The sequence below is a fragment of the Neurospora hispaniola genome (genome assembly GCF_033458365.1).
Source record: "Neurospora hispaniola strain FGSC 10403 chromosome Unknown B0T23scaffold_2, whole genome shotgun sequence".
NCBI lineage: Eukaryota > Fungi > Ascomycota > Sordariomycetes > Sordariales > Sordariaceae > Neurospora > Neurospora hispaniola.
This window is the reverse complement of record NW_026944407.1, coordinates 2,488,690-2,510,352: the sequence shown is the minus strand read 5'-3', so window position 1 is coordinate 2,510,352 and position 21,663 is coordinate 2,488,690. Positions and strand designations below refer to the sequence as shown.

The 21,663-nt window shown below is 50.8% G+C and overlaps 3 protein-coding genes across 3 annotated transcripts; all 3 read left to right on the top strand.

The window, feature by feature from the left end:
* Positions 1-7,623: 7,623 nt before the first annotated feature.
* On the top strand, positions 7,624-9,473 carry B0T23DRAFT_310864 (nucleotide-diphospho-sugar transferase; the record flags this gene model as incomplete). The annotated part of the gene is made up of 4 exons (XM_062834615.1): positions 7,624-7,709; positions 7,771-8,646; positions 8,838-9,132; positions 9,198-9,473. The coding sequence occupies 4 exons, from the start codon at positions 7,624-7,626 to the stop codon at positions 9,471-9,473; spliced, it is 1,533 nt and encodes a 510-aa protein (XP_062695560.1).
* Positions 9,474-15,584: 6,111 nt separating this feature from the next.
* B0T23DRAFT_373975 (uncharacterized protein) lies at positions 15,585-16,561 on the top strand. Its single transcript, XM_062836831.1, has one exon. It carries the CDS (start codon positions 15,721-15,723, stop codon positions 16,444-16,446), a length of 726 nt encoding a protein of 241 aa, XP_062695559.1. The 5' UTR covers positions 15,585-15,720; the 3' UTR covers positions 16,447-16,561.
* An 849-nt stretch (positions 16,562-17,410) lies between these two features.
* B0T23DRAFT_373974 (uncharacterized protein) lies at positions 17,411-19,575 on the top strand. The gene has a single exon (XM_062836830.1). It carries the CDS (start codon positions 17,705-17,707, stop codon positions 18,086-18,088), a length of 384 nt encoding a protein of 127 aa, XP_062695558.1. The 5' UTR covers positions 17,411-17,704; the 3' UTR covers positions 18,089-19,575.
* Positions 19,576-21,663: the final 2,088 nt, after the last annotated feature.

Sequence of the window (21,663 nt, the reverse complement as noted above, 5' to 3'; positions counted from 1 at the left end):
CTGGCGAAACACAGCTTCGTTCTGTAACCTGCCAAGCGTCCGCGTCGACGAATATCATGATGTTTTGCGTTTTCGGTGGCAAGGATGGACATTCCATTCCCGATCCAGATCGGACGGACCGGCTCGGCGCGGTACGGCCACCGCCACAGGGCTGCAGAGACGACAATAAGGGTCCCTGAGCTGACGGACTTCGGAGAGTTGCCGGCCTAGTCTTGGCAAATGGATTGCTCCACCGTCTGTCTCCGGGCATCGCTTATTATTCGCGAGAAAGTCGGTAATGTCCCGTTCCGATTTGACCAGCCGGCCGAGGCGCGGTTACGGAGCGCCGAAAGCAGATATTTTTCGGGCCTCTGCATCTTGTTCCAATAAGCCGAAAGAAGTGAACAAACAACCTCAAGATCTGATCATCTGCAGTCGGTATGTTTCGGGACAGGCCGAGACGGACACTCAGGCATCTCCATCCAAATACATTTCCGGTCGATACAAATGCTGGATTGGATAGTGTTCGTCGTCGTGACAATTGGCAAGAAGGCCCAAATCCTCCTGATACAGACCCGCTTCGTAGCGATAGATGCTTTCTGTGTAGCAGTCGACATTGCTCCTAACCATCTGTAGGCCGTGAAAGGGGAGGGAAACCGCCGCGCTGCCAACCCTGACCCGCCTCAGACGACGGCAGCCATTTCTCTCTCTTTTTTTTTTTTTTTTTTTTTTTTTTTTTTTTTTTTTTTTTTTTTTTTTTTTTTCCTCATTTGGGAAGATGGTGCCATGTAGCCTGCGGCGCGGCGGCAGGTGTGCGCATCGCACGTCAGCACGCCGGCAGCATGCTAAGTGAGCTGGTACCAATGTCGAGAGATAAAATTGACCAGCCGGATGCCGACAAACAGCCTGTTCGTCGGTGTCATACAGAATGCCCCATCCCGTTGCTGCAAGCACACGACACTCCGGAATCTATGACCGTCAGGGAATCGGCGAGTGGTTGGTAATTTGTACCTTGCTGCTGTGCTAGCATGGCATCGGCCTCCTCCCGGTTCTCGCCAGTTACGTGGAGCCCGATATGCATGAGACACGGAAATAGTATCGGCGAGCACAACCGGCCGCTTCACCATCATCACCGACGCGTGTCCCTTGAACAAAAAGGGTTGGATTATAACGAATCCCTGAACTCAACAGGGGGTCTTTGGGCCTTCTGTTAATTACCTTTTGTTCGAAGGTTGCAGAGTTACAGGTCAACTTTCAGTTCCGGAAGGAAGCCGGATGTACTGCGTAGTGATCTTGGCGTGGATGTCTATTTTCAGACATTCGAAACCTGCTTAGGCGTTTGTAACTGGCGCCCCTTTCATCGATGATATCCAGAAGACCAGATATCGAGAAATTGAAGTTTCGGCCGCTTTCCATGTTCGAAGAATTCGAACTATAAGTTGGCGTTGAGGGCTGTCGATTGTCAGACTTCGAGAGCTTCACAAATCCCACAACTCGGGCTCCGGCCCGAACATCCTTGGTTCCGTTGGTTGGCGAAAAACGGTGTTGTGTTCCGTACGGGAGGAAAGTGTTCTGTTGGTCCCCAGTCTGAGCGGGGATTACAAGTGCCATAGAAGTACTTCCATAGTATATGCTGTAATGAAACTGTCAAACTTTAGGCCTGTTTGGTGCGTGTCTTCCTCCTGCCCGCAGACAGAGTATTTGTGGTACCATACAATTGATGATACAGTCTCGGAAAGTGATCTGTGCCATTGAGAATCTTTCGTTGGCGGCCGGATCGTCCCAGCATTGGTTACTGAGGGCCGTAAAGTGAACTCGAGTTGTGCTGCACGGTGTGCCCTATCCCCATCCTCCACAATGTTTGTACCAGTAGATGGCCGCCAAGAGGGACGTGCCAGCGTCTGATAACGCTGTTCACGCTGCTTGTCATGTATGCAATCTCGATCGAAGGCCAAGTCGTGTCGTTATCGATCTTTCTTCTTCTTCGTAGAAGACAGTATTACGATCGTAATACTAGTGACAGTTGGTCGAGCTGGTGCCAGCCATTAATGATTCGATTGAAACCTCAGCGTTAATCCTGTCCATCTCAAACTGGATCATGGTAGCCGCGGAGGGGGGCACAGCTAGGTAGTCTGAAAAATGCAGTGTGCTCGTGGTTGGCGCGGGCGGCAGACTGGACTCTTGCCTTTGGCGTCATGAATTGAGGTCGCCTCCTATCATTACTGATATCTGACTCGACCACTTCGTCCATAGTTAGCCACGGGACTACAGCATGCCTTGAATAACGAACAGCAGGCATACCTCAACGGTTCGTAAATGCCCTTACAGCTCGATGTTGCGACTCGGCCAGCTTCTCCGTACGCAAACCGGCAGTCGAGCCAGGGTCGGGACCTTGCATCAAGAACCCTCCTAGCCATCATATGCCCCATAGGCATTGGACCAAAGGATTGACCATACCTTATTTTCCCTGCCCTCTTGCGCTTCATACTACATGACCCTTTCGCTTCGGCAGGCGCAGGACGGGAGGTTTCACCGAGTTCAACATGCAAAAGAAGTGCCACTCAGGGACGTAACACTCTATCCCATCTGTTTGTTCTTGGCGCAACCTGATGGGCAGGGAAAATGGTTAGCATGCATGCAACATCGCTGAACGACCTAGCAATGTGCTGCGAATGCAAGATAGGCGACTTTGCGGTTAGTTTTGCGGATTGTGTCATGCTCCAACAAGATGTACCTGCATGGGCCGGCAACATTCATCGCTTCCATCTGGCTTTTGACTTTGCTTTGCAATATGGAGGAACATTTGTGTCGTTGGAGGGATGAGGAAGCAGACGGTAAAAACCGGCACGGCGTTGAAATTTTAGGCACCATCGCTTCGTTCGTCTTGCTCTCCAACATACCGTCCGTGCGCAAGACTTTGGACAGAGGTTGGGCAAGCTGGTTGACGGTTGGTTGTGTCTCGGTGTGCGGTTGTAGTGTACCTGGGTACCACTCCACGATAGTCTTGGGACACTGGGGAAACCGTTATAAACAGGATCCTTGGAAGGTCGAGGCTTATGTCCGCCCGAGTTACCCTGGCTCGCCTAGCTGATGAGCCCGCACTTCTCGAAGGATAATCCTGGAACCGTGACATCGTCAGGACAAGCCACCTCGTTCTATTGCCGGGACCCTTTCTTTTGGGGTCTCCAGGATCCATGAACGCTGCAATACGCACCATGTTCCACGGAACGTTGGTGCAACCGTCAATTCCACCTGGGTTGGCTCGCCGGTTTCCGTCGTTCCAGTATGCGTTGGGATTCATGGTCCTATTCATCAAGCCGAAGCCGAAAGCTTTGTTGGAAGTTAGCATGATAGGTATTCTTCCATCTTGTTCTCGCTCCTCATCTTGAGGCTCGACCCGATCCGCCGTTCAGGGCCGATCTATTAGCGGTTTGGCGTAGTTCTTACGTAGCTAGTGGTTACAACCCCCGGCATAGCACGGAGCTACCCCGTCCTAATCAGCACGAGCCATGCGCGCCGAGAACGCTGTTTTACTGGGACACTGGCAATTACCGGCACACCCTGAGCTGGATCCACATTGCCGAAGCACCCTTAGGCTGTCCTTTTGCTGGCTCACTTTAATGTATATCACGGGCGAAATGCTGACGAAACGAGCATATCGAAGTGAACACCATGACCGTCAAGCAAAGCTCGCCGAAATTGTAAGAGAGGATATTTCTGTGAAGAAGTTGTAGTAAAGAAATAAGTGACGAGCTTTGAGGGCACCGTTCGGGTCGCGAGAAAATCGGTTGAGCATTGAGAACAGGTACACTGTGTGCGAAGCTAGATGGTGTGGAGAGTATCGGAGCGAATCGATCGTCGATGGAAGCCCATGATGGACCAATGCTTGGTCGGATGTGAGCCAAAATAGTATCTTGAGCACATCCAAGGCCGGAATGGATGGTTTCAGGATCTCCGCCGTCATCTGGGTTCTTTCACACACGGTTTCGTGAACAACGGACGGTTGCAGAATGTTGGACTGACGAATTTTCAGGCTGAGCCCTGTCGGTGAACAGTAAATCAGGAGTGTGTCGAGCTCGGTATGGCCCGAGCCGTGTTGCCGTGACACTTGTTCCGGAATCGGCTGAAGGGTCACCGCCAGGATTGGTATGTACACCGCAGTCAGGGGAGCACCTGGGTGGAGGGCCTACGTGTAGCAGGCTTACCCTGTGAATGCTGTGCTATCACAATCCAGTGTCGTCTATATTTTCTTGTACGGCCAAGTAGTAATCAGGTATTTGCCTGCTCGCTGACAGTGGTAGTGGACCACGAACACGACTCCGCATGTCTGCTCAAGCTATTTTAAAGCCTCGCCGTTGTTTCGTAAAGGCACCGGACAACAGCTGGGCTGTCAATGGCTCGTCACCAATTACATATGCTGCAGCTGGCCTTGCTGCTGGCCTCGTAGGGAATTCGCAGCTGTATTGTATAGCGAGGACCACGTCCACTGTCTATTCAAAGTCAGGTACCTACATGTTCACAGCAGGCTAGGGTGGCCTGGGGGTGGCCCCTGAACAGCAAACTGGACGCTGTCTGTGTCAAAGTCCACTCACCTCGCTTGCTGTAGGGCCTACCTTGTTAGGTCTTGCTCGACCGTAAGCCCTATTGCAAGGACCTCCATGTCTCTTCTATGCCCGGGGGGGAAATATGATTTCAGGCAGCATCATGAGAGCTGATTCGCGGACTGCAAGACGCGCACAGTGCAGCGCTATCGCGGAGGTCACTGGGGCTTGGGCTCAAGCCATCACGTTCTCGCTGTTGCCGGACAGCAGCTTGTGGTGCGAATGTTGAGATGGAAAAGACTAGATAGCAAAGATCAAAGAGTGGAAAGAATAGGGGATATATCATTGGCCCAGATGAGAGGACGTGCTCCAGCCATATCGGGCAAGACAGACACTCCAGACCGCAGAGTCCAGTTCACGGAGGGGACCTTTGAAGAGCGGACGAAGGCCCAAGACTGGACTGCTCCTGGTATGCGGATGGCGGGAGACGTTGTTGACATTTAGATTGAGGTGGTATTTGGTGGTAGGTGTGAGCGGCAGCCAATTCCACGCCTGGGGCGGGGATTGAGTTCTGACCTGACTTGCCACCAGGCTCGGCGCCTTCATCTTGCAGCATCGCCCGTTGCCGTTGGGGTCCTGGACGGGAAGTGTGGGTGGGTGTGTGGCCGTCCGTATCTCGATGGTTGCCGTCCATGACCGCGCAACCTGGAACCGCTGTTTGTGATGTCTGCATGTGAATGTCCAAGATGTCTTGCGACTGGCCAAATGGCAGAAAAATGTCGTAGGAAGTACTACCTAATGAACGCTTTCGGTGATGCAGAGAGGTGCAGTGCTAGGTACCTAGGTAGAGTGGCAGAACCGCGAAAATGGAAGTGGTGAGGGTTGTGCGAATGAGACCATTGTGCTTGCACAATCTACAATCTCTGAAGGCAGGCAGTGTGGTGGGTTCCGTTTCTCTTGTAGGTTAGTTCGTTGTGGTCAGTTTCAATCCAAGCCCGGTTTGAGTGTACTTAGTTCTACTGACGGAACTAAGTACCTCTATTTCATTACTTGACCTGCACTTCAGTTGGAGTGCTACACGCACGCCCCTCCTCCTACCGTTTTGAAATGGCCCGTGCCACCCCGACCTTGGCACTTACTCGAGATAGAGGGGCACAAAAAAATCGGGGGAGAAAATGAGTGAGAGACGCATTAATGAGCTCTCTAAACTCTCTTTCCCCGGGTTAAAGCATGGACAAGGCTACCTTTCCTTCTCTGGACCAGGCCGCTTGAGTTTGAAATTCGACGATCAATCACAGTGTCACGCTATGTACACAAAGGGTTTACCTGATAGTATGTAACGGAGCGCCTGGAGCTCTGCAATGAATACTTCATGACTGCGTGTTGTCCCGACTCGCAGGTTTGCAGTCTGTTACGCCGTCGACAACTCGCCGTTCTGGCCGCAGTTTCGTTCGAGTCCACCCATGCTAGTCCAGAATGGGAGACTGGCTGGGGAAGGAGTTAGGTAACGACTCCACCAAACCAAAAGTTTTAGACTTTTGAAGACCGAAGCAGCAGCGATGAGCAGAAACAGACAGATCAAAATGCTGGTCCTTCGATCCCTTTTTGTTGCACGCACGGAGTCATCTGTCAATGCAGCGTTCTGTGTTGCAACCGACTCTGAGAGAAATTCCACTCTGGGTCGCCATTTTTGCAGCGTACTAACCCTCCCTCCCACTCACAACCATGGATGCGTCCAATCTGTGCCGCCGCAATTCGCACACTCTCGACAGACACAACGCAAGCCAGTGTGTACTTGGTCGAGCTACTGCTCTGCACTGCAGGTACCTACAACACTAGGTCCAGTACAGCAAAGAGTATCCATCTTCCTATTCCACTCTCTTTCCCTGGCCCTGTCCACCCGTGGGTCTTTTTGGCTCTTGCCCTGTCAGTTTTCCTCCGACTCGGCTACTACTACCTTCCGATTCTTCTCTCTTTCCACTTTCCCTCAATATGCAAATTCATTGTCGAAACTTCCTTGTCTCTCTCTCTGGCTATTCCCACCTCTTTTGCGCTGGCACCATGGTCGTATCGGCCACTTGCAGTGCCCCCTCATCATTCGTCCAACATGCCCCAACTTATCCATTGCCTATTTCCACTCTTGTCTTCCTCCCCATGCCGCGGTTCTGGGGGTCCGTGAGTCTAGACTGAAGTCACATCCAATTCATCCCATCCACCACCCCATGTTCGTGCTGTGCATGATGGAACCGTCGACCTCTTAGATGGAGTCGAGAGCTGCATCCCTCTGGGTCTGCTCGAGACCGAGTCTCCAACGCGCGTCGTTGCCGATTCCCCTCTAGCTCCCGTCTCCCGTCTCCCGTTGTGGGATGTGTCCTATCTTGTCTCCTTTCGTCTTCTGCAGCTTCGTTGTTTGTCTCTTCTTATATATCTCTGGTCCCCGTCCCCCCCTCCTCCACGTCTGGACCCCGACCTTCTGAACTTCTCTTACAGTTCTAGTCTACTTCTTTCTTCTCATTGTCTTGGACAGACCATTTGGTTTCGTCAATGACCTTGCTGCTTTAGCCTCCTCCATCTTCCCATCATCAAACGCTTAGTTTAGGGGTCCTCCTGGAAGTCAAGCATTGAGTTGTCTGTCTTAACGAGCTATCCCCCCTTCTCAACGTTTGTTGTCGTTCGCTATCCCACCCACCCTTCGCTCGAGAACGGCAAACCTCTATCCCCCGGTGGTGACGAGTTCGCCCTATCCAAACCCCCGACAAGTTCGACCTGTTGACCTTTCGACCGGGAAACCAAGCTTGCCGGCAACCTGTCCCGGAGGACTGGAAAGAATCAGAGAAACCTCCTAGCTCCAACCTACATTTTCACCCATCGTCCCCTTTTCCAATTCAGCAACTCCCGCCTTCGGTCTTGCTTTTTCTTCGGATCCTTCGTTCTAGTGTCATATTTCGGACGTCAACAACAGATTGTTCACTTGTCCGCTCCCATCTGTTCTGGACATCTCTTCCCGATTACACAGGCTGTGCTATCTTCGGGCTGGGTTCCTTGAGTAGAGCAGATCCAGTGCGCGTTTGGTTTATCCCTTATCGGGCATTGATTTTTCAGCATGGCTGAGTTAATGGGTTTTATAATACCAAACTTGGACTTTATATGGTCTGCCAAATTCTGGTTTTATTTCCATATTGTTATATGGTATGCTTGACTTGTGCAATTCCAATCCCACCCAAACCTACGAGCTAACCGCTTCACTCAGGCTTCATCGCTATGTGCGTCTTCTAGTCCACTGTGTCAGCCACTGGACCTACAAGTCCGTGCAGCCGAAAAAGGATCCCAAGTTCACCTCGGCAGATGTCACTGTCGTTATTCCCACAATCCACAATCAATTCGAGGAACTGCGGACCTCGCTTGAAAGCATCCTAGCATGCAAGCCCGCCAAGCTCATACTCGTAACCACGTGGAACAAGTATGAAGCGCTCACAGCAATGGCGGCCACGCTGAGGAAGCCGGCGTGCGACCACCCCATAAAAATCGAAGTCCTTCATGTGGACAAGGCAAACAAAAGACTGCAGGTGTGCAAGGCGTTGGAGGATAACCATGTCGAAACCGAAATAACGGTCATGGCTGACGATGATGTCGAGTGGCCATCGACACTGATGCCGTGGCTCCTTGCCCCATTTGAGGACGATCAAATCGGCGGAGTCGGTACCTGCCAGCGGGTGAAGCGCATCGATGGCGACCTCACAACCCGCATCTTCAACTGGCTTGGGGCGGCGTATATTGAGCGCCGCAACTTTGAGATATCAGCCACCCACAACATCGACGGCGGTACTTCTTGCATGTCTGGCCGTACCGGTGCCTACCGCTCGAGGATTCTCAAGGGCTATCCGTTCCTTAGTGGCTTCAAGAGCGAGAAATGGGGCAAGTACATCCTCAACGCTGATGACGACAACTATGTTACTCGCTGGTTGGTCGCGCACCAGTGGAAGACCTGGATCCAGTATGAGCCCGAGTGTGAGATCGAGACGACGTTGGAAACCAGCGTCAAGTTCCTGTATCAGTGTTCCCGCTGGGCGAGAAGCAACTGGAGAAGCAACTGGACCAGTCTTGTGCACGAGAGACACGTGCTTACGTGAGTTGAGCCGCTCCCAACCGAACCCTAGCAATACCCTTTTAGGTCACTGTGCACGGCACGACTGTGTTGTGCGCACCACCACTTTTATTACCCCTGCCCCCATTCTCGACCTTGTTCCCCACCTGCAATAGGCGCCCGTATCCACCCATAATCCCTGTTCCTCCTCGTTAACACTCTTCAATAAACAGTCAACAACCATGGTGCACTTACGCTCTCCACATCGCAACTTTTACGTCCTTGGCCTTTGTTGTCGACCCGCTCCTGCTCTGTTCATGCTGGTGGGCCACCGAGGGCTGGGATGTCAACGACCGGTACACTCTTTTGGCGGCTGAGATCGTGTTCATGTTTGGCTTCACCAAGGTCGTCAAGCTGGTTGGACTCTTCCGCAAGAACCCACGAGACCTTATCTATTTGCCTGTTTCGATTCTCTTTGGATATTTCCATGGCCTCATCAAATTATACGCTCTTTTTACACTTAAACATGTAAGTCATTCCGAAATGTCGGCATACATAAGCGACAGACAAAACTAACTGAAGACGCCTCACAGACTTCATGGGGAAGCCGCGCCGATGGTGATGAGCACAATACGTTCCGTCTGCAAGAGAAGCCTCCTCGCAGTCAGACCATGTTGACACCATCCGGACCAGGCTTGGATGACTTATCTGAGAAGCCTTTAAGAGGCTCTCGAAAGACCGGCGGTGTCACGCAGAGTCGACGCCTGACTACCACCGGCACCGCAGTCTCGCACAACACCTGTGAGCACACCGACGGCGGAACTGCGGCTGTACCCACGGACCTTCCACCCCCATCTCTGCAAGGTTAACGGTATTGGCTTGCTGCTGCTTCCAATGCTGCACCTGTGCGTATGGCTAAGAGCAACAGCAGCCGCCGATTCAGGCGGTAGACCATTGGGGGGCTTGGTCCGGGCAGCAATTGAGTCGCCTGGCAGATTTATGCAGAATACGAATTCAATGACTGAATGACGAGAATGAATATCGTGTTTTCTCTGTGAAGCCGTCGGTGGAGGGGCAGGGTGGAGGTTGTGGAGGGCAATGCTTCTGGCAGAACAAGATGCATTGGTCAGTCCCTGTCCATCGGTTTCAGAGTTTATTGCTGGCGCTTTTTAAAACCTGGAATACGGTTATACACAAAAGCGTTTGGGTTTGCTGGGAGCTTTTGACTCCCTTCTCGGTTTCTGTTTGGCAGGCATGCGGAGGCGGGGACTGGTTGGGAATATGGGCGACCAGAACTCACAGCATTCGGTGAGACGGTTCTGGGAATGAGTGTGCATGTTATTTTGGCTTTCTTGTTTTTCCCCATTTCATCTCTTTTACGTTCATTATGGGATATAGACGGACACCCTGGGAGGGGTCGCTTGTTTTTGGTTCATCTCGTCTACGCCTCGACACAATGAGGTTAGACGAGGAAGTGTGTTTTGCAGGATTCATAATAATTTTCTGAGCTCTCGAGAGTTGAGCGGCAGAGGCATGAGGAGATTGGGGTGTAGAACAGATTCCATGATTAGATTTGGATAGAACGACGGGGAAGCTCCCACAACAGCGATATCTGATTTTAACACAACCCGAGACATCACCTCGATGGAAGCTATCTCCCCATCCATGCCACCGTACTTTATCCAGGTGAGGCGTCACAAAGCTGTGCCGATCACGAGCTGGGAGAAGTCGATTTGATGGCCAATCAAATGCTAGAAAGCTTCCTAATCGGGACATGAGATGAAATGCACGAAGTACCAGATACGGATACAAGGCCCAACCGACCACCACGTAGTAAAATACATGTCGTGTCGGTAGAAGACCGTTTGGACTGGGCTCGGAACCTGCTGGCCAGGGCTGGGCCTCATCATGTCACACAACAGGTCTACTGCAAGCCATCATGCTTCAAAGCAAAAGGAATAGGGGCGCTCAACCAACGGGGTGTGTTACATGGCATGTTTGACAGGGCTGCAAGGGGAAATGTCAACAAGCAGAGTGTCGAGATCACGCTCCATGAAAGCCATTCCCTTTTTGGCTGATGTTTTAGTCAAGCTTTGATTTTGATCAGTCGATTCCGAGCCTGATAAAGCGACTGTGTACGATTCCAAACGGTCTATGTGGAGTGATATACCATCGCTGGCTCTCATAGCCCCGGCCAAGACCTCCAAGCTTGGCATCAAACCACAACTGAAGTCCTCACCAAATGTTATCCTTTTGAGCCACGATAACGAGAGGCCAAAACCACCTTTTTCGAAGCGCTCATTTCACTTTTATACGCGATGGCCTCTCACCGGGCCCTTGGACCCCCGGAACTAGTGTATATAATCTAACACCTTACCCTAACCACTAATCTGGGTTGCCAGAGGTGACATGGACCTTGGCTCCACACAGGCCGTTTGGAATCGTACACAGTCACTTTATCCGGCTCGGTCGATTCAGGTGACGTGATGGTCGTGTAAGTAGGCTGGGGTATCCTGGCCACGTATCCGTTTCCAGGGATGGTCGTCAATGGTGCAAAACCCCTCATTATTATTAGTCTGTCTGCTGTAATGTTATGGCATAATCGAGTAGATATGATTGGTGGTGTAAACAGCATATGAATACTAGAATAAAGTGTTGGGTGTTGGAAATCAGCAATTGGGTCCAAGCTGGGATGGACCATCAATCCGGATCTCGAAGTTTGGAGAAATTAGTACCTAGGAAGAACGGCAAGTCAGACGGGCACACGATTTATACACTGCATGCGGATGTCCCCATCTTATCTGCTCTATGTAATCGCCCCGCTGGACCCGGAGTTCATCCAAGATCGTCCGGCTTTTGTTTAGTTCCCCTGCCCTGGCAAATCTTTTGCCTTTGGCCCTGGTCCCGTCCCCGTCCCCGGCCCTACCGTCCGCAGCCCCCCTCACCCCCGAAGGGTGCCAGGACCTCTTTATGTTTGGTCTAATCAAGACTGCCGGCAAGCTAGCCCAGCCCCTCCTCCTCCTCCCCCTTCTTTCTTTTTAGGTCCCTGTGTTTCCGGATGAAGTGACAAGAGTCCCTTGACTTGACATTTTTATGACTTGGGCACCGGCATCTTGCAGTGACATCCATTGCAGCGCAGCTACACGACATTTTAGTTACAACACCTGCGAGCAGGTGGGCGGGATCGGCTGCCCCGCAAAGAAGCAGAATTTAATTATCACGAGAACGGCTTGACAATCGGCATCAAGCAAGCCAGCCGAAAGCGGCAGGGCCATCTTGCGTTCATAGCCGCTGTGAAGCATGACGTGCATGTCCTTCCCGTCATGGGGCCTCGGCCGTAGCTTCGTTGATGGTGGCTTTCAGAAGAGTCTTCCAAACGAAGCCATGCCTACATAGTTACAAACCCAACGCGGACACTGATATTGACCTCCCATCTCTTGTATGATAATATTTGAAAGCAGGTGAACCTCACTGCACTGCTGAAGGATTTCAGTCAACAGAAATGGAACTGAATGGACAGACGTTGCAGTCTGTTCGGGCCGAGCTGCAGGCACTGCCTGCCTCTGCTGTCTGCTGTCTTCTGCCTGTTTTGTTCCATCCAAAATACAACCGAAGATAGGTAGGTACCTGTCTACACTACAGAGACAGCGAGTCCATACAGCGACGTAGGTACATACATCATGGCTACAGTACCTCGAGGCTGACGGCAAGTCCAGTCCGCGACCTCAAGTCTTGGCGTTGTTGACCTTGCAACTTTCCTTTCCTCACTCGTCCTTCTCCCACAATAGCATCGATTAATGAGACATGACCATTACACGCTTTTCAACTAAGCTTAGATACCTTTCCACTCGCAAAAGTCTCTTGGAGATAGCAAGGATCGGATGGGCAGGTACAGCATGTATGCTCAGTGGCGGGTGAAACGTTTTGCCTTGGATGCCTTGCCTTCCACTTCTCTGATCACCACTTGCAATTCGAGTTGCTTCAATTTCAATCAAGCCCACACAAGGACAAACCCCCCCCGGCACTACCTCGAGAAAAATCCTTTCCACCGAATCACCATGGCTGGTTCAAGCTTGCATCCGTACAGTGTTCCCCTTCTCCGTCCATATCTCGGCCATAGGGGTGTTGAAGATTGACCTCGCTAACCGTTTGCTCCTAGCAGGAACCTTCCTCCTTCCTATTCGGCTTTTCACCCCAACGCACTGTTTCGGCTGTTCGGTTACCGCTCCCAGATGTGAGCCTCCAGGCGACGTGTACACAGTAATCACAAAAACAAACTCGGCCCCCGCATGGCGCCTCCCCAGCCAACCCACGACAGCAACAAGCATCCGAGAAATGCGTACACTACAGCTCGAGCCTAGGTAGCTTTTCGGCAGCAAATATCATGATACTCGATCCAGACAACGTTCCTTTGCTGAGCACGAATACGTCGCCGAAGCTTGACCTTCGGTAGAGCTTGAAAATCGCCGTGCCTTGGCCTACCTGCCTGCCCAGTCAGGCTAAATGTGAGCGCTAGATCGCGTCAATAGGGCGTGGGGTGTTACATCGCCCCTAGAACAGCTAGATTATCCCGGCAAGTCCAGACACGGGGCATATCTTTCGCTAATGCGCTGTACATACAGTAAGTCTTTCTAGGTGACATTGGGTGTCGGAAACTAATAATGTCTCTGGGTACCCTTCCATTTCGGGGCCTTTGCCAAAATGTAGCCCTTTGCTGAGGATATTGGCTTCTCTAGGCCTCTTACGGACTTCAACGACGAACGAAGCCACTCAATCGCAAAGCTCGAGCGCTCAGACCCCGGCCCCACCTACCTCTTCATCCACAAGACGCTTAACCCTTTTCTCTTGGACCTGCGTCTCCTAACAGCGACTTTGTACAAGTAGTGGTGATGGTTGGCGGGGTGGTTTGCAGGGTTCGGAAGTCGCATTCGGCGCACAAAAACGGACCCCTAGGCGTGCCTCCATGTTGAGGAGCATTTACGGTGGGGCTCATTTCACATTCGACAACGAAGTTCCCGGATGTCGTTTCCAGGGCCTGGACCACAGCATTCCTGTTTCGATCAATGCCGCAACCCAACAATCTGACAAGCCGGGTTCTGTCAAACTTGGCGCTGTCGAGCGGCGCTTAGAAAAAAAAAGAAAAAGAAAAAAAAAAGCCAACGTCTCGGGAAGGCCACATGAATTCGAGGTCAGCACCCAAGAATCCCCAGCCACTCATGGCGCGTCTAGGTTTGGGCCTCAAGTCTCAACTCTTCGGAGCAGTGTGATGAAAGTGGTGCACCAGCGGGGACCTGGGGCAGGAATGACAAGAAAGTGAAAAGTGAGGGCATGCGAAAAAAAAAAAAAGCTGTGGAGAAGATGCCAGACAAGATTACTACACTAGTATTATCGTACCTAGGTGAGTTCAAAGTTGAAGGACAAACTCGAGTTCTGCTGTTTTTTCCTCACCGTTTTAGGTGGAGATCGACTCCGTCTGCTGCTCTCGGGATCCATCGAAACCAAGCTTTCCCAGAATGCGGCGCCGCCACCATTGTGATTTGGTTTTGAAGATTCGTTCGCCATCCTCGCGCCACGCACAGCATCAACTAGTTCATGTCTTACATGTATATGTATGGGCATCACCAAAACAGGGACTATGCGACATCGAATCTATCGTGGGTTTCATTCGAGATGGCGCCTCGCATATGGAGCTTTAGGAGAGCAAGGTTCCTGCGAAGCTGTCCATGACGGTGCTGTCGCGAGCGCTGTGTGCGGTTGTACCTGCGACTACAAACATCACATTCTATTACTTTTAGCTTCATTATCGGAAGGCTTTACAGCGGCAGCTACATATTATGTGAGGGTCCGTTAGGGCACCGTATACATTTATATCGAAAGCTGACAGGGGAGACGTTGCTTGACGCTCGTTGCCTGACGACAGTTACTGCTTGTCAATAACAAAAACCATATTAACCTTGACTAATCGTTTATGGCAGTGTACGAAAATGAGGGGAAATGCCCGAACGCAAAAGAAAACAAACCGGAAGCGAGAAGAAGCGATTCCATCGTTTACGACATTTGGGCATGTTGTGCGGAGAGCCAGATGCGAAATCGGCATTGAGACTTAACCGCATGGGTATATCGACCAAATTGCTATGTGTGATGCTACAGCGTCGCAAAATGTCAAGGCGATGCATTATACCATACCATTCTTATCACACCAAAGCCTTGAGAGATGGCTGTGTTTGATAAGGATACAACAATCTTGGTACTATCCGCTGTTGCGCAAGACCAGGCCCCTCACACCACCATCATCAAAGGGTTGGTAGCATTGCCTGAGGTGGTGAGAAGGTCAACTTCGATTTACCTGCAACAAGCTCGACCGGCTGATGACAGAGCACAATCGTAAATGATTACGCCGGTACCTATAATGAGGCGCCTCCCGTGAAGGGCCCATAATGTCAACAGCGCCAGTGACATGAAGTACGACAAGATGGACCGGGCCAAGATGTGAGGGCAAGCGAGCCGCAATTCTCATCTGCAGAGCCTGACTGCTGTACGAAAGGATGATCTCGATATACTCTGCTGACGAAGTGGTGATGGAACACTTAAATAAGCGATGGTGGGCGATTCGACATCTACATAGTGCAAGTTCGGCGATCTGGTTTTGGGTTGCAGTTCACTTCGGAGCTACGTTCGCTGCACTAGGGAGCCCGAACCGACCGTTACGCCGCCGTCTATCGCAATGTCGATCAGATGTTCTACCCACGTATCAAACTGATCAGGTGCTAAGACACTAAGCCAACCTCCTTGGTGCTCCCTCGGCGGCACATCTGACACAAAGACAGAGCATTGATCTCGACGAGATCTTGCGCTGGAGATCAAAGATACGGGAAGTGATGTCTAATCGGATGGCAAGCTGGAAAAAAATGTGCACGGCTCGATGCTGAGTACCTACTTGGCTTCTGGTCTCTGACGAGAAGAAAAAAAAAAAAAAAAAAAAAAAAAAAAAAAAAAAAAAAAAGAAGAAGGGGGGGGAGGGGGGAAGCGAAGCCGACATAACCGGACCTTACTCGCAGATTCGTTTACCTGTGAAGGGCGTGTGAGGAGAGAGGCGATTCAAATGCGGACAAGCTGATGAGACTAGGCCTCGCGGAGGCGGTCCCTCGTCGGCCGGCTGCGGGGTTGTACCGGGAAGATGCCGGCATCGTGAAGTGGGAAATGGGACAGCAAGCGCGGCAGTTTGTTGTTGAGATTGTGAAGTTGGGAGTGAGACTAGGTCACCACAGTGGAGGAAGAGATTGTGAAGCTCTTGGAAGATTGGGCAGGAGAGCCGACAGCGTGCATGCTGTAGCAAATTGCACCGTTGCTCCGAAGTGGAAGTGGATGGGGTTCGTCCGTCGTTATTGCCAAAAGCCCGCAAACGAGAGATGGAGAGAGACAGACGAAGGCCAGGGAATCCCCTCCACGAGCCGAACTTTTTTTGCGGAGAGTCCGCAATCCCGCAATCCGGTGATCCACAATATACCGCAAGTGGGTTCCGTAATCTGGATCCGCAATCGGGGCAGCGCTCCGTTGTCCGGAAGAGGTTGGGGCCGTAGTCGTGGGAAAAGACACGGCGACGAGAGGAGGACCACGATTGACGAGCGTGTAACGAGCGGGGGATGGGAGCCCGATGATTGGGAAAAATGTGACTGGTGCGCAAAGGAAGCCCCAGGATCCGCACCGGATGAAGTAGCACCGACCTCGACGTCCATCATAGTCAGGAAAGACGAAGAGGCCGGTCTCTCGGTTTGTTTCTTTACATTCCTGGTTAAAAGGACGGAGATGAAGCTGGGGCAGGTGGAGATGTTGGAATTGTGAGAAACTGCTTGACAACGGAGGCTGGGGAGGGGTGCCTAACAGAAATCTCTCTCTCTCTCAGCTACTAAAATATGATGCGGGGTGAGATTATCAACGAAACAGTTGAAGACCTCGTTTCAGGCCTGGCCCAGGTGGGCACATTTCAGTTCTCTCCTCCGTCTTGTTCAGTTTTTTCCCCTCAACCGTTTCCTTTTTGCACTTCTCTCGCTAACGGCACAAACGGGTAGAGCCTAAAGCACGTGCGTCATCACATCGCTAGGTCGCAAGCTGAGGACCCGAAGAGGGTACAAAGTGATGAGTTATTGCGCCAGTAATGTTGTTCATTGGCTTCGGAGGAAGCATGCAAAAAGTACCATGTAGGTGCGCTGGTGAAGTCACCTGCAGAACCCCCACTGGTCTCACTGCACGGGATACGGTGTTTTACTTTATTTTTATCTCTGCTCTTTTCTTTTGTAAGGTTTCCTCACGTATCTCGAAAAAAAAAAAAAAAAATTGAGGGCTACGATGATTGTGTAGCTTAGACAGCTTAGAAAGAGAGGCGGGACGGCCACGGGGTGACTTGAAACGGTACGAATGGCTTTATCCTATTGGCTTTACGTCTTTTTTTTTTTTTTTTTTTTTTTTTTTTTTGGGGGGGGGGGGGGGGGGAGGGGGGGGTTGTTTTTAATCTTCCCCCTTGTTTTTGCTTTTCGAATTCTTTGCTTCAGCGCCATTCTTTGACACCATCATACATGTCAATGTGCCATGCCGTTGCACAGTACAACAAACTCAAGGCGTCCAGATTGACCGGCAAGAAGGAAGACAATCAGACCCTAGGGTAGTAACACTGCCGACAACGGTAACATTGTGATATTGGCATACATACTGCACAATGCTACACAGTGAGGTAGGTAACCATTATCAAAGTGTGCAGGAAGCTCAATCTACTTTTAAAAAGTAACCTGACCTCACCTGATGCTTATGAGGCAGACTGGCCCGGGGATACTCCTTGCTTTGCTGCTTTCGAACTCTCCTTGAGCGGCAACGGCAACGTTCAAGGCAGACAACGACAACAAGACAACATCGCAACGCCTAACGTATTCAATAATCAAGTTGGTCCATAAGTCGAAGCGTGCCAGATACTGTTACTGCTGACTTCTTGTTACCCAGAGGAACCTGAAAATGGTACCGTACCTCCATTGACGTATGTCTACAGGACTTTGAGAAAACACACTTTCAACGTCCACCTTCTGTTCCACCCCCTCCTCCCCTCTCAGCAATGCATTTGGGCCAAGGTGCCTTAGTGTCCTCCGCCCTTCCACTCACATCACCTCTCACACTCTCTCTTTCAGTCAAACTCAAGACTGGTTCAGATGGGGTATCTCAAGTCCTGGAAGCCACTCATAGCACTCCTCCTCTGTCTTCTTCCGTTGTACCCAGATATCAGAAAAATGGCGATAGATTCCTTGGAAGGCCTCTTAGAAAGGGACCGAAGATGAGGGAGGGGACATATGCAGGCAAAAAGGGGTCGCATGTAAGGGGGAGGAGAAAGACCCAGATCCCGGGGAACAACAAGCAACACTTGGCCGACGCTCGTCACGACACGTATAAGGTACATATGTACGATGCGTATAGCGTACCTGTTAGTTTGCCCCCCTTCTGAGACGCAGGTCCGCGGGTTCGCAGGAAAGGCCCCCGAGGTACCTAGGTAGGCAGGCTAGAGGAAGCACCGGGAGGCGGACCATATGTGTGTGCTCTTGTGGCTCTACCTATCTATGTCTGTGTGTGGGTTACGCCGAATCTATCCGTAGTCCCGTCAGGAACATGCGAGACACGCTCGGATTCATACGAGAGGGTTGGATCACGTTGAGGGGGAGGGGGGGAGTTCTTCAGTACCTACGATAAATTAAGGCGAGGACGGTTACATGGCGTACACGCCCTGTCTATAGGTGCCTGGGGTTATTGGTAGTGAGATCTATGAGACGAAACGGATCGGATATAGTTGAGGCATACATAGATGAGGACTATCTGCGGTAGGTATCTGCTCTGTGTACAATCTCTCACCTTCAACGAATACAGATCCCTTCGTTGTTTCGTTCGGTCATTCTTGGAAATGGGATCACCTAACTTCACTCACTCAGACCGCTACAGTCGGCCTGCCACTCCGGTGTTTTGGGCCCAAAGAGATACTATGGGGCGCAGAAAACTCGGATGGGCATCTAACTGGACCGTCGAAAACAAGTGACATGGATGATGGATGTAAGCATATTGATAATTGGGAGTGCGCACAAAGAAGGGAAAAACTCTGCTACAACCTGGAGCAACTTGGAGCAACTTGGAGGGGGGTTTCCATTGAGTGGGGAAGCAAAGAAAGGGAGTGAGTCTGCTAAGAACAATGTTCGCATGAGATTATATCTGCACATGTAGGCATCAGTGGGCTTCCGGTCTACTACTTGTGTATTTACAGGCAAAGTATCTAGTCAGCTCCAGCTTTGTCCGTTGAACTAACTACCTAAGTGATCCTGGGAGAAATCGTGAAAGCGAGAAGCGTAAAAGGCATATTTGCATACTCTGATCAACCAGAGTGTGAATAGACAGGTGACCAAAGAGGTGGTATGTAACGACTGAACAGAATAAACCAAAATGAAAGAGCATGCTGTAATCACAATGCTGAAGAACAGCAATGAACCGGCAGCAATCAACACACCGCTGGATGCCGGGATTCTAATGTTCTCAGGCCATAAATCGTTCTTTCCTCTTCTGGGTTGAGATTCATCCCACCACCTTCACGCTTGATGCCCGAGAGACATCATATATACCCTGAATATTCGGCTTCGCCAACCTTTCCGGGATAAAGCGGATACCTTGGGCTGGGTAACGATCATTTCCCGGCACCTGTTCCCAGTATCTATTCTATCTCCAGCTTTTAATTCCGGAGCAGGTCCTGATGTCTCTCGAGATACAGCTGTGCAAAACACACATGGTAGCTAGAGGTAGTCATACTAGCTACTAAGGCATGTACGTACCTACATCTGGCCATCTTTTTGTCTGAGCTGTACCTGCTTTCTCCATCGTGCTAGGTAGTGCTGGATGGTTGGAAAAATTGGCAAAGTCTTTGGGCTTTCTACATACATTGAAACACAAGCTTGCATTTCCAGCTTCGGCAACTGACCTGGACTCCATGATCATGAAGTTTTCCAATACATGATATCTGTTTAAAGCATGCTTTACGTAAGGTCGACATGTCAACACACAGTCCTGCGTTGTGTCCATTCAACATGCCACTTGTGAGACTTGTGTAGCAGTTTGGCAAGGATGGCCTAAGTTAGGTCCCGGTGTTATGGGAAAACTGTGGCGCTCGCAGTAGTAACGCGTGAGGAAGGGAGGTAACAATTCCTCGATTCCCTCTCCCTTGAGAAGGGCCGCCTAGTTCTGGTGCGTCCAACAGATCGAAGGTCTAATTTCTTCGAGTCTCTTTTCTTTGCACTCTGTAAGTTAATATAGGTACTTCGCGGGTGATTGTATACAACAGACGTTGAGAAAACGGCAAGAAACGAGAACTGAAAGCAAGATGGACCACTCGTTCTGCGGTTCTGCAGACGGAAAACGGAGAACCATGGAAGTGTACGACGCTAAAGTTCCGTTCAAGGTGCACTATCTAGGTTCAGGGGACCACGTCAAAAGGGCTGAAGGGGGAAGACCCTTGAAACACATCCCTCCCCGATAGTTCCTCAGCAGGACAGGCCTGGACCTTGTTGATGTGGGATGGCGTGTGTCGGTAAGTAGCCTGTTAGGGAAGTGGCCGGGTGGTTTTGATTTGGAAAGATATCCACAGCGAGCTGTGGGTGTCTTTGTGTGTGGGGGGAGAGAGACTGTTGTTGTCATACTATGTCTCCGGTGACGTTTTTTTTTTAAGTCCGAAACTGATCGGAGGGCCGATACAGAAAAGGACCCTCAGTTGTCGAGGAGCATATGTATATTTATTCCAAAGCCTTCGTTCGCTTGAGGAAAGACTTTTCCTCCGCTTGACATCTTTGTGGTCCTCGAGCCTGAATCTAGCTCTCGGCTGTCTACACTAATACGTACTACGTGAACAAAGACTCGCCAAAATCAACTACACACTACGTAGCAAAGGCAACTCCTCAGTCCATCCGGATATCCTGATCTGAGTTCGATGCAGGCCCCGGCGCTACTCCATCCGCCCGGAAATTAGCATGCGCTGTAGTGAGACTTACGTAGACTTATGCGCTGCCCCTGACCTTGCGTTGCCGTCGATAGTGTTGATTCTGGGTCATCAATTCACAAGATCTTTAGTGTAGAAACTGTGTGGACTTTAAACTGTGGAGAGTGGGTTTATCCATGGTCTTGGCTTTGTCGTTGAGTTCGACGAGAAAACGGGCTCCATCAATGGAGTGGAAACACGTTCTTGTACACTGTGCAGTTTTTTGCTTTCAGAAAGAGCAAATTGAAGAATACTCACGGATACTGTGTGGGAAAATCTCGTCTCGAAGGATCGAGATAGGATAAAGATTAGCGATTTGAGGCTTCCGGGGCCTGGCCTGAAGATCGAGGTGCTGGGGTTTGAGGGAGGATCTTGGTGAAGGGAGCCATAACCATAACTTGCGGCTCGATGGTTTACAGCGAGCTAATCAAGGTGAGAGCGATTTCTTGAAAGGCCTCATGAGACAATGTCCACGACGATCACTCATATTTTTTTTCGTGTTTTTGCGTCAAGGTCGCATCCAAACCTCTATGAAAAGCACAATCTCGATGAGATTAGTGTCGGCGTGGTCATGCAGGTGGTGGTGTCTTAGCAGACTGTGCTTGTGAACATGGTTGTACGTAACGAGAGATTGATCGAGATGCTGAACCACGGTGTGCGGTAAGGAGCGACAGACAAAAACCTTGGAGATCGGTGCCAGTCAAGCAATTGATCATGCTGGTCTCGGTGAGCGGACAGAAGATGGGAGATAGGAAGGTGTACTGTCAAAGGTAAAACTGGGTGGATGTACCGCGACAGGTACAGAAGTGACGAATGTCCCGAGATAGTAAAAAGATGCAGGAGATTGGAGAAGATGAAGTCCAAACGAGCCTGAAATATGGAGGATGCACGTTGATGTTCGTGCCCTCAGAGGTAAAGACAGACATGGCAATCGTGACTCCCACGCTTGGGCTGACCTGACACGGGGTTTCCCGTGAGGGAACTACGAGACCCGTTGAGGGAAGCAGTACCCGTTG

Coding starts and splice junctions, on each gene's coding strand:
- B0T23DRAFT_373974 (XM_062836830.1), top strand. CDS start 17,705: ATGCATTTGGGCCAAGGTGCCTTAGTGTCCTCCGCCCTTCCACTCACA.
- B0T23DRAFT_373975 (XM_062836831.1), top strand. CDS start 15,721: ATGAGACTAGGCCTCGCGGAGGCGGTCCCTCGTCGGCCGGCTGCGGGG.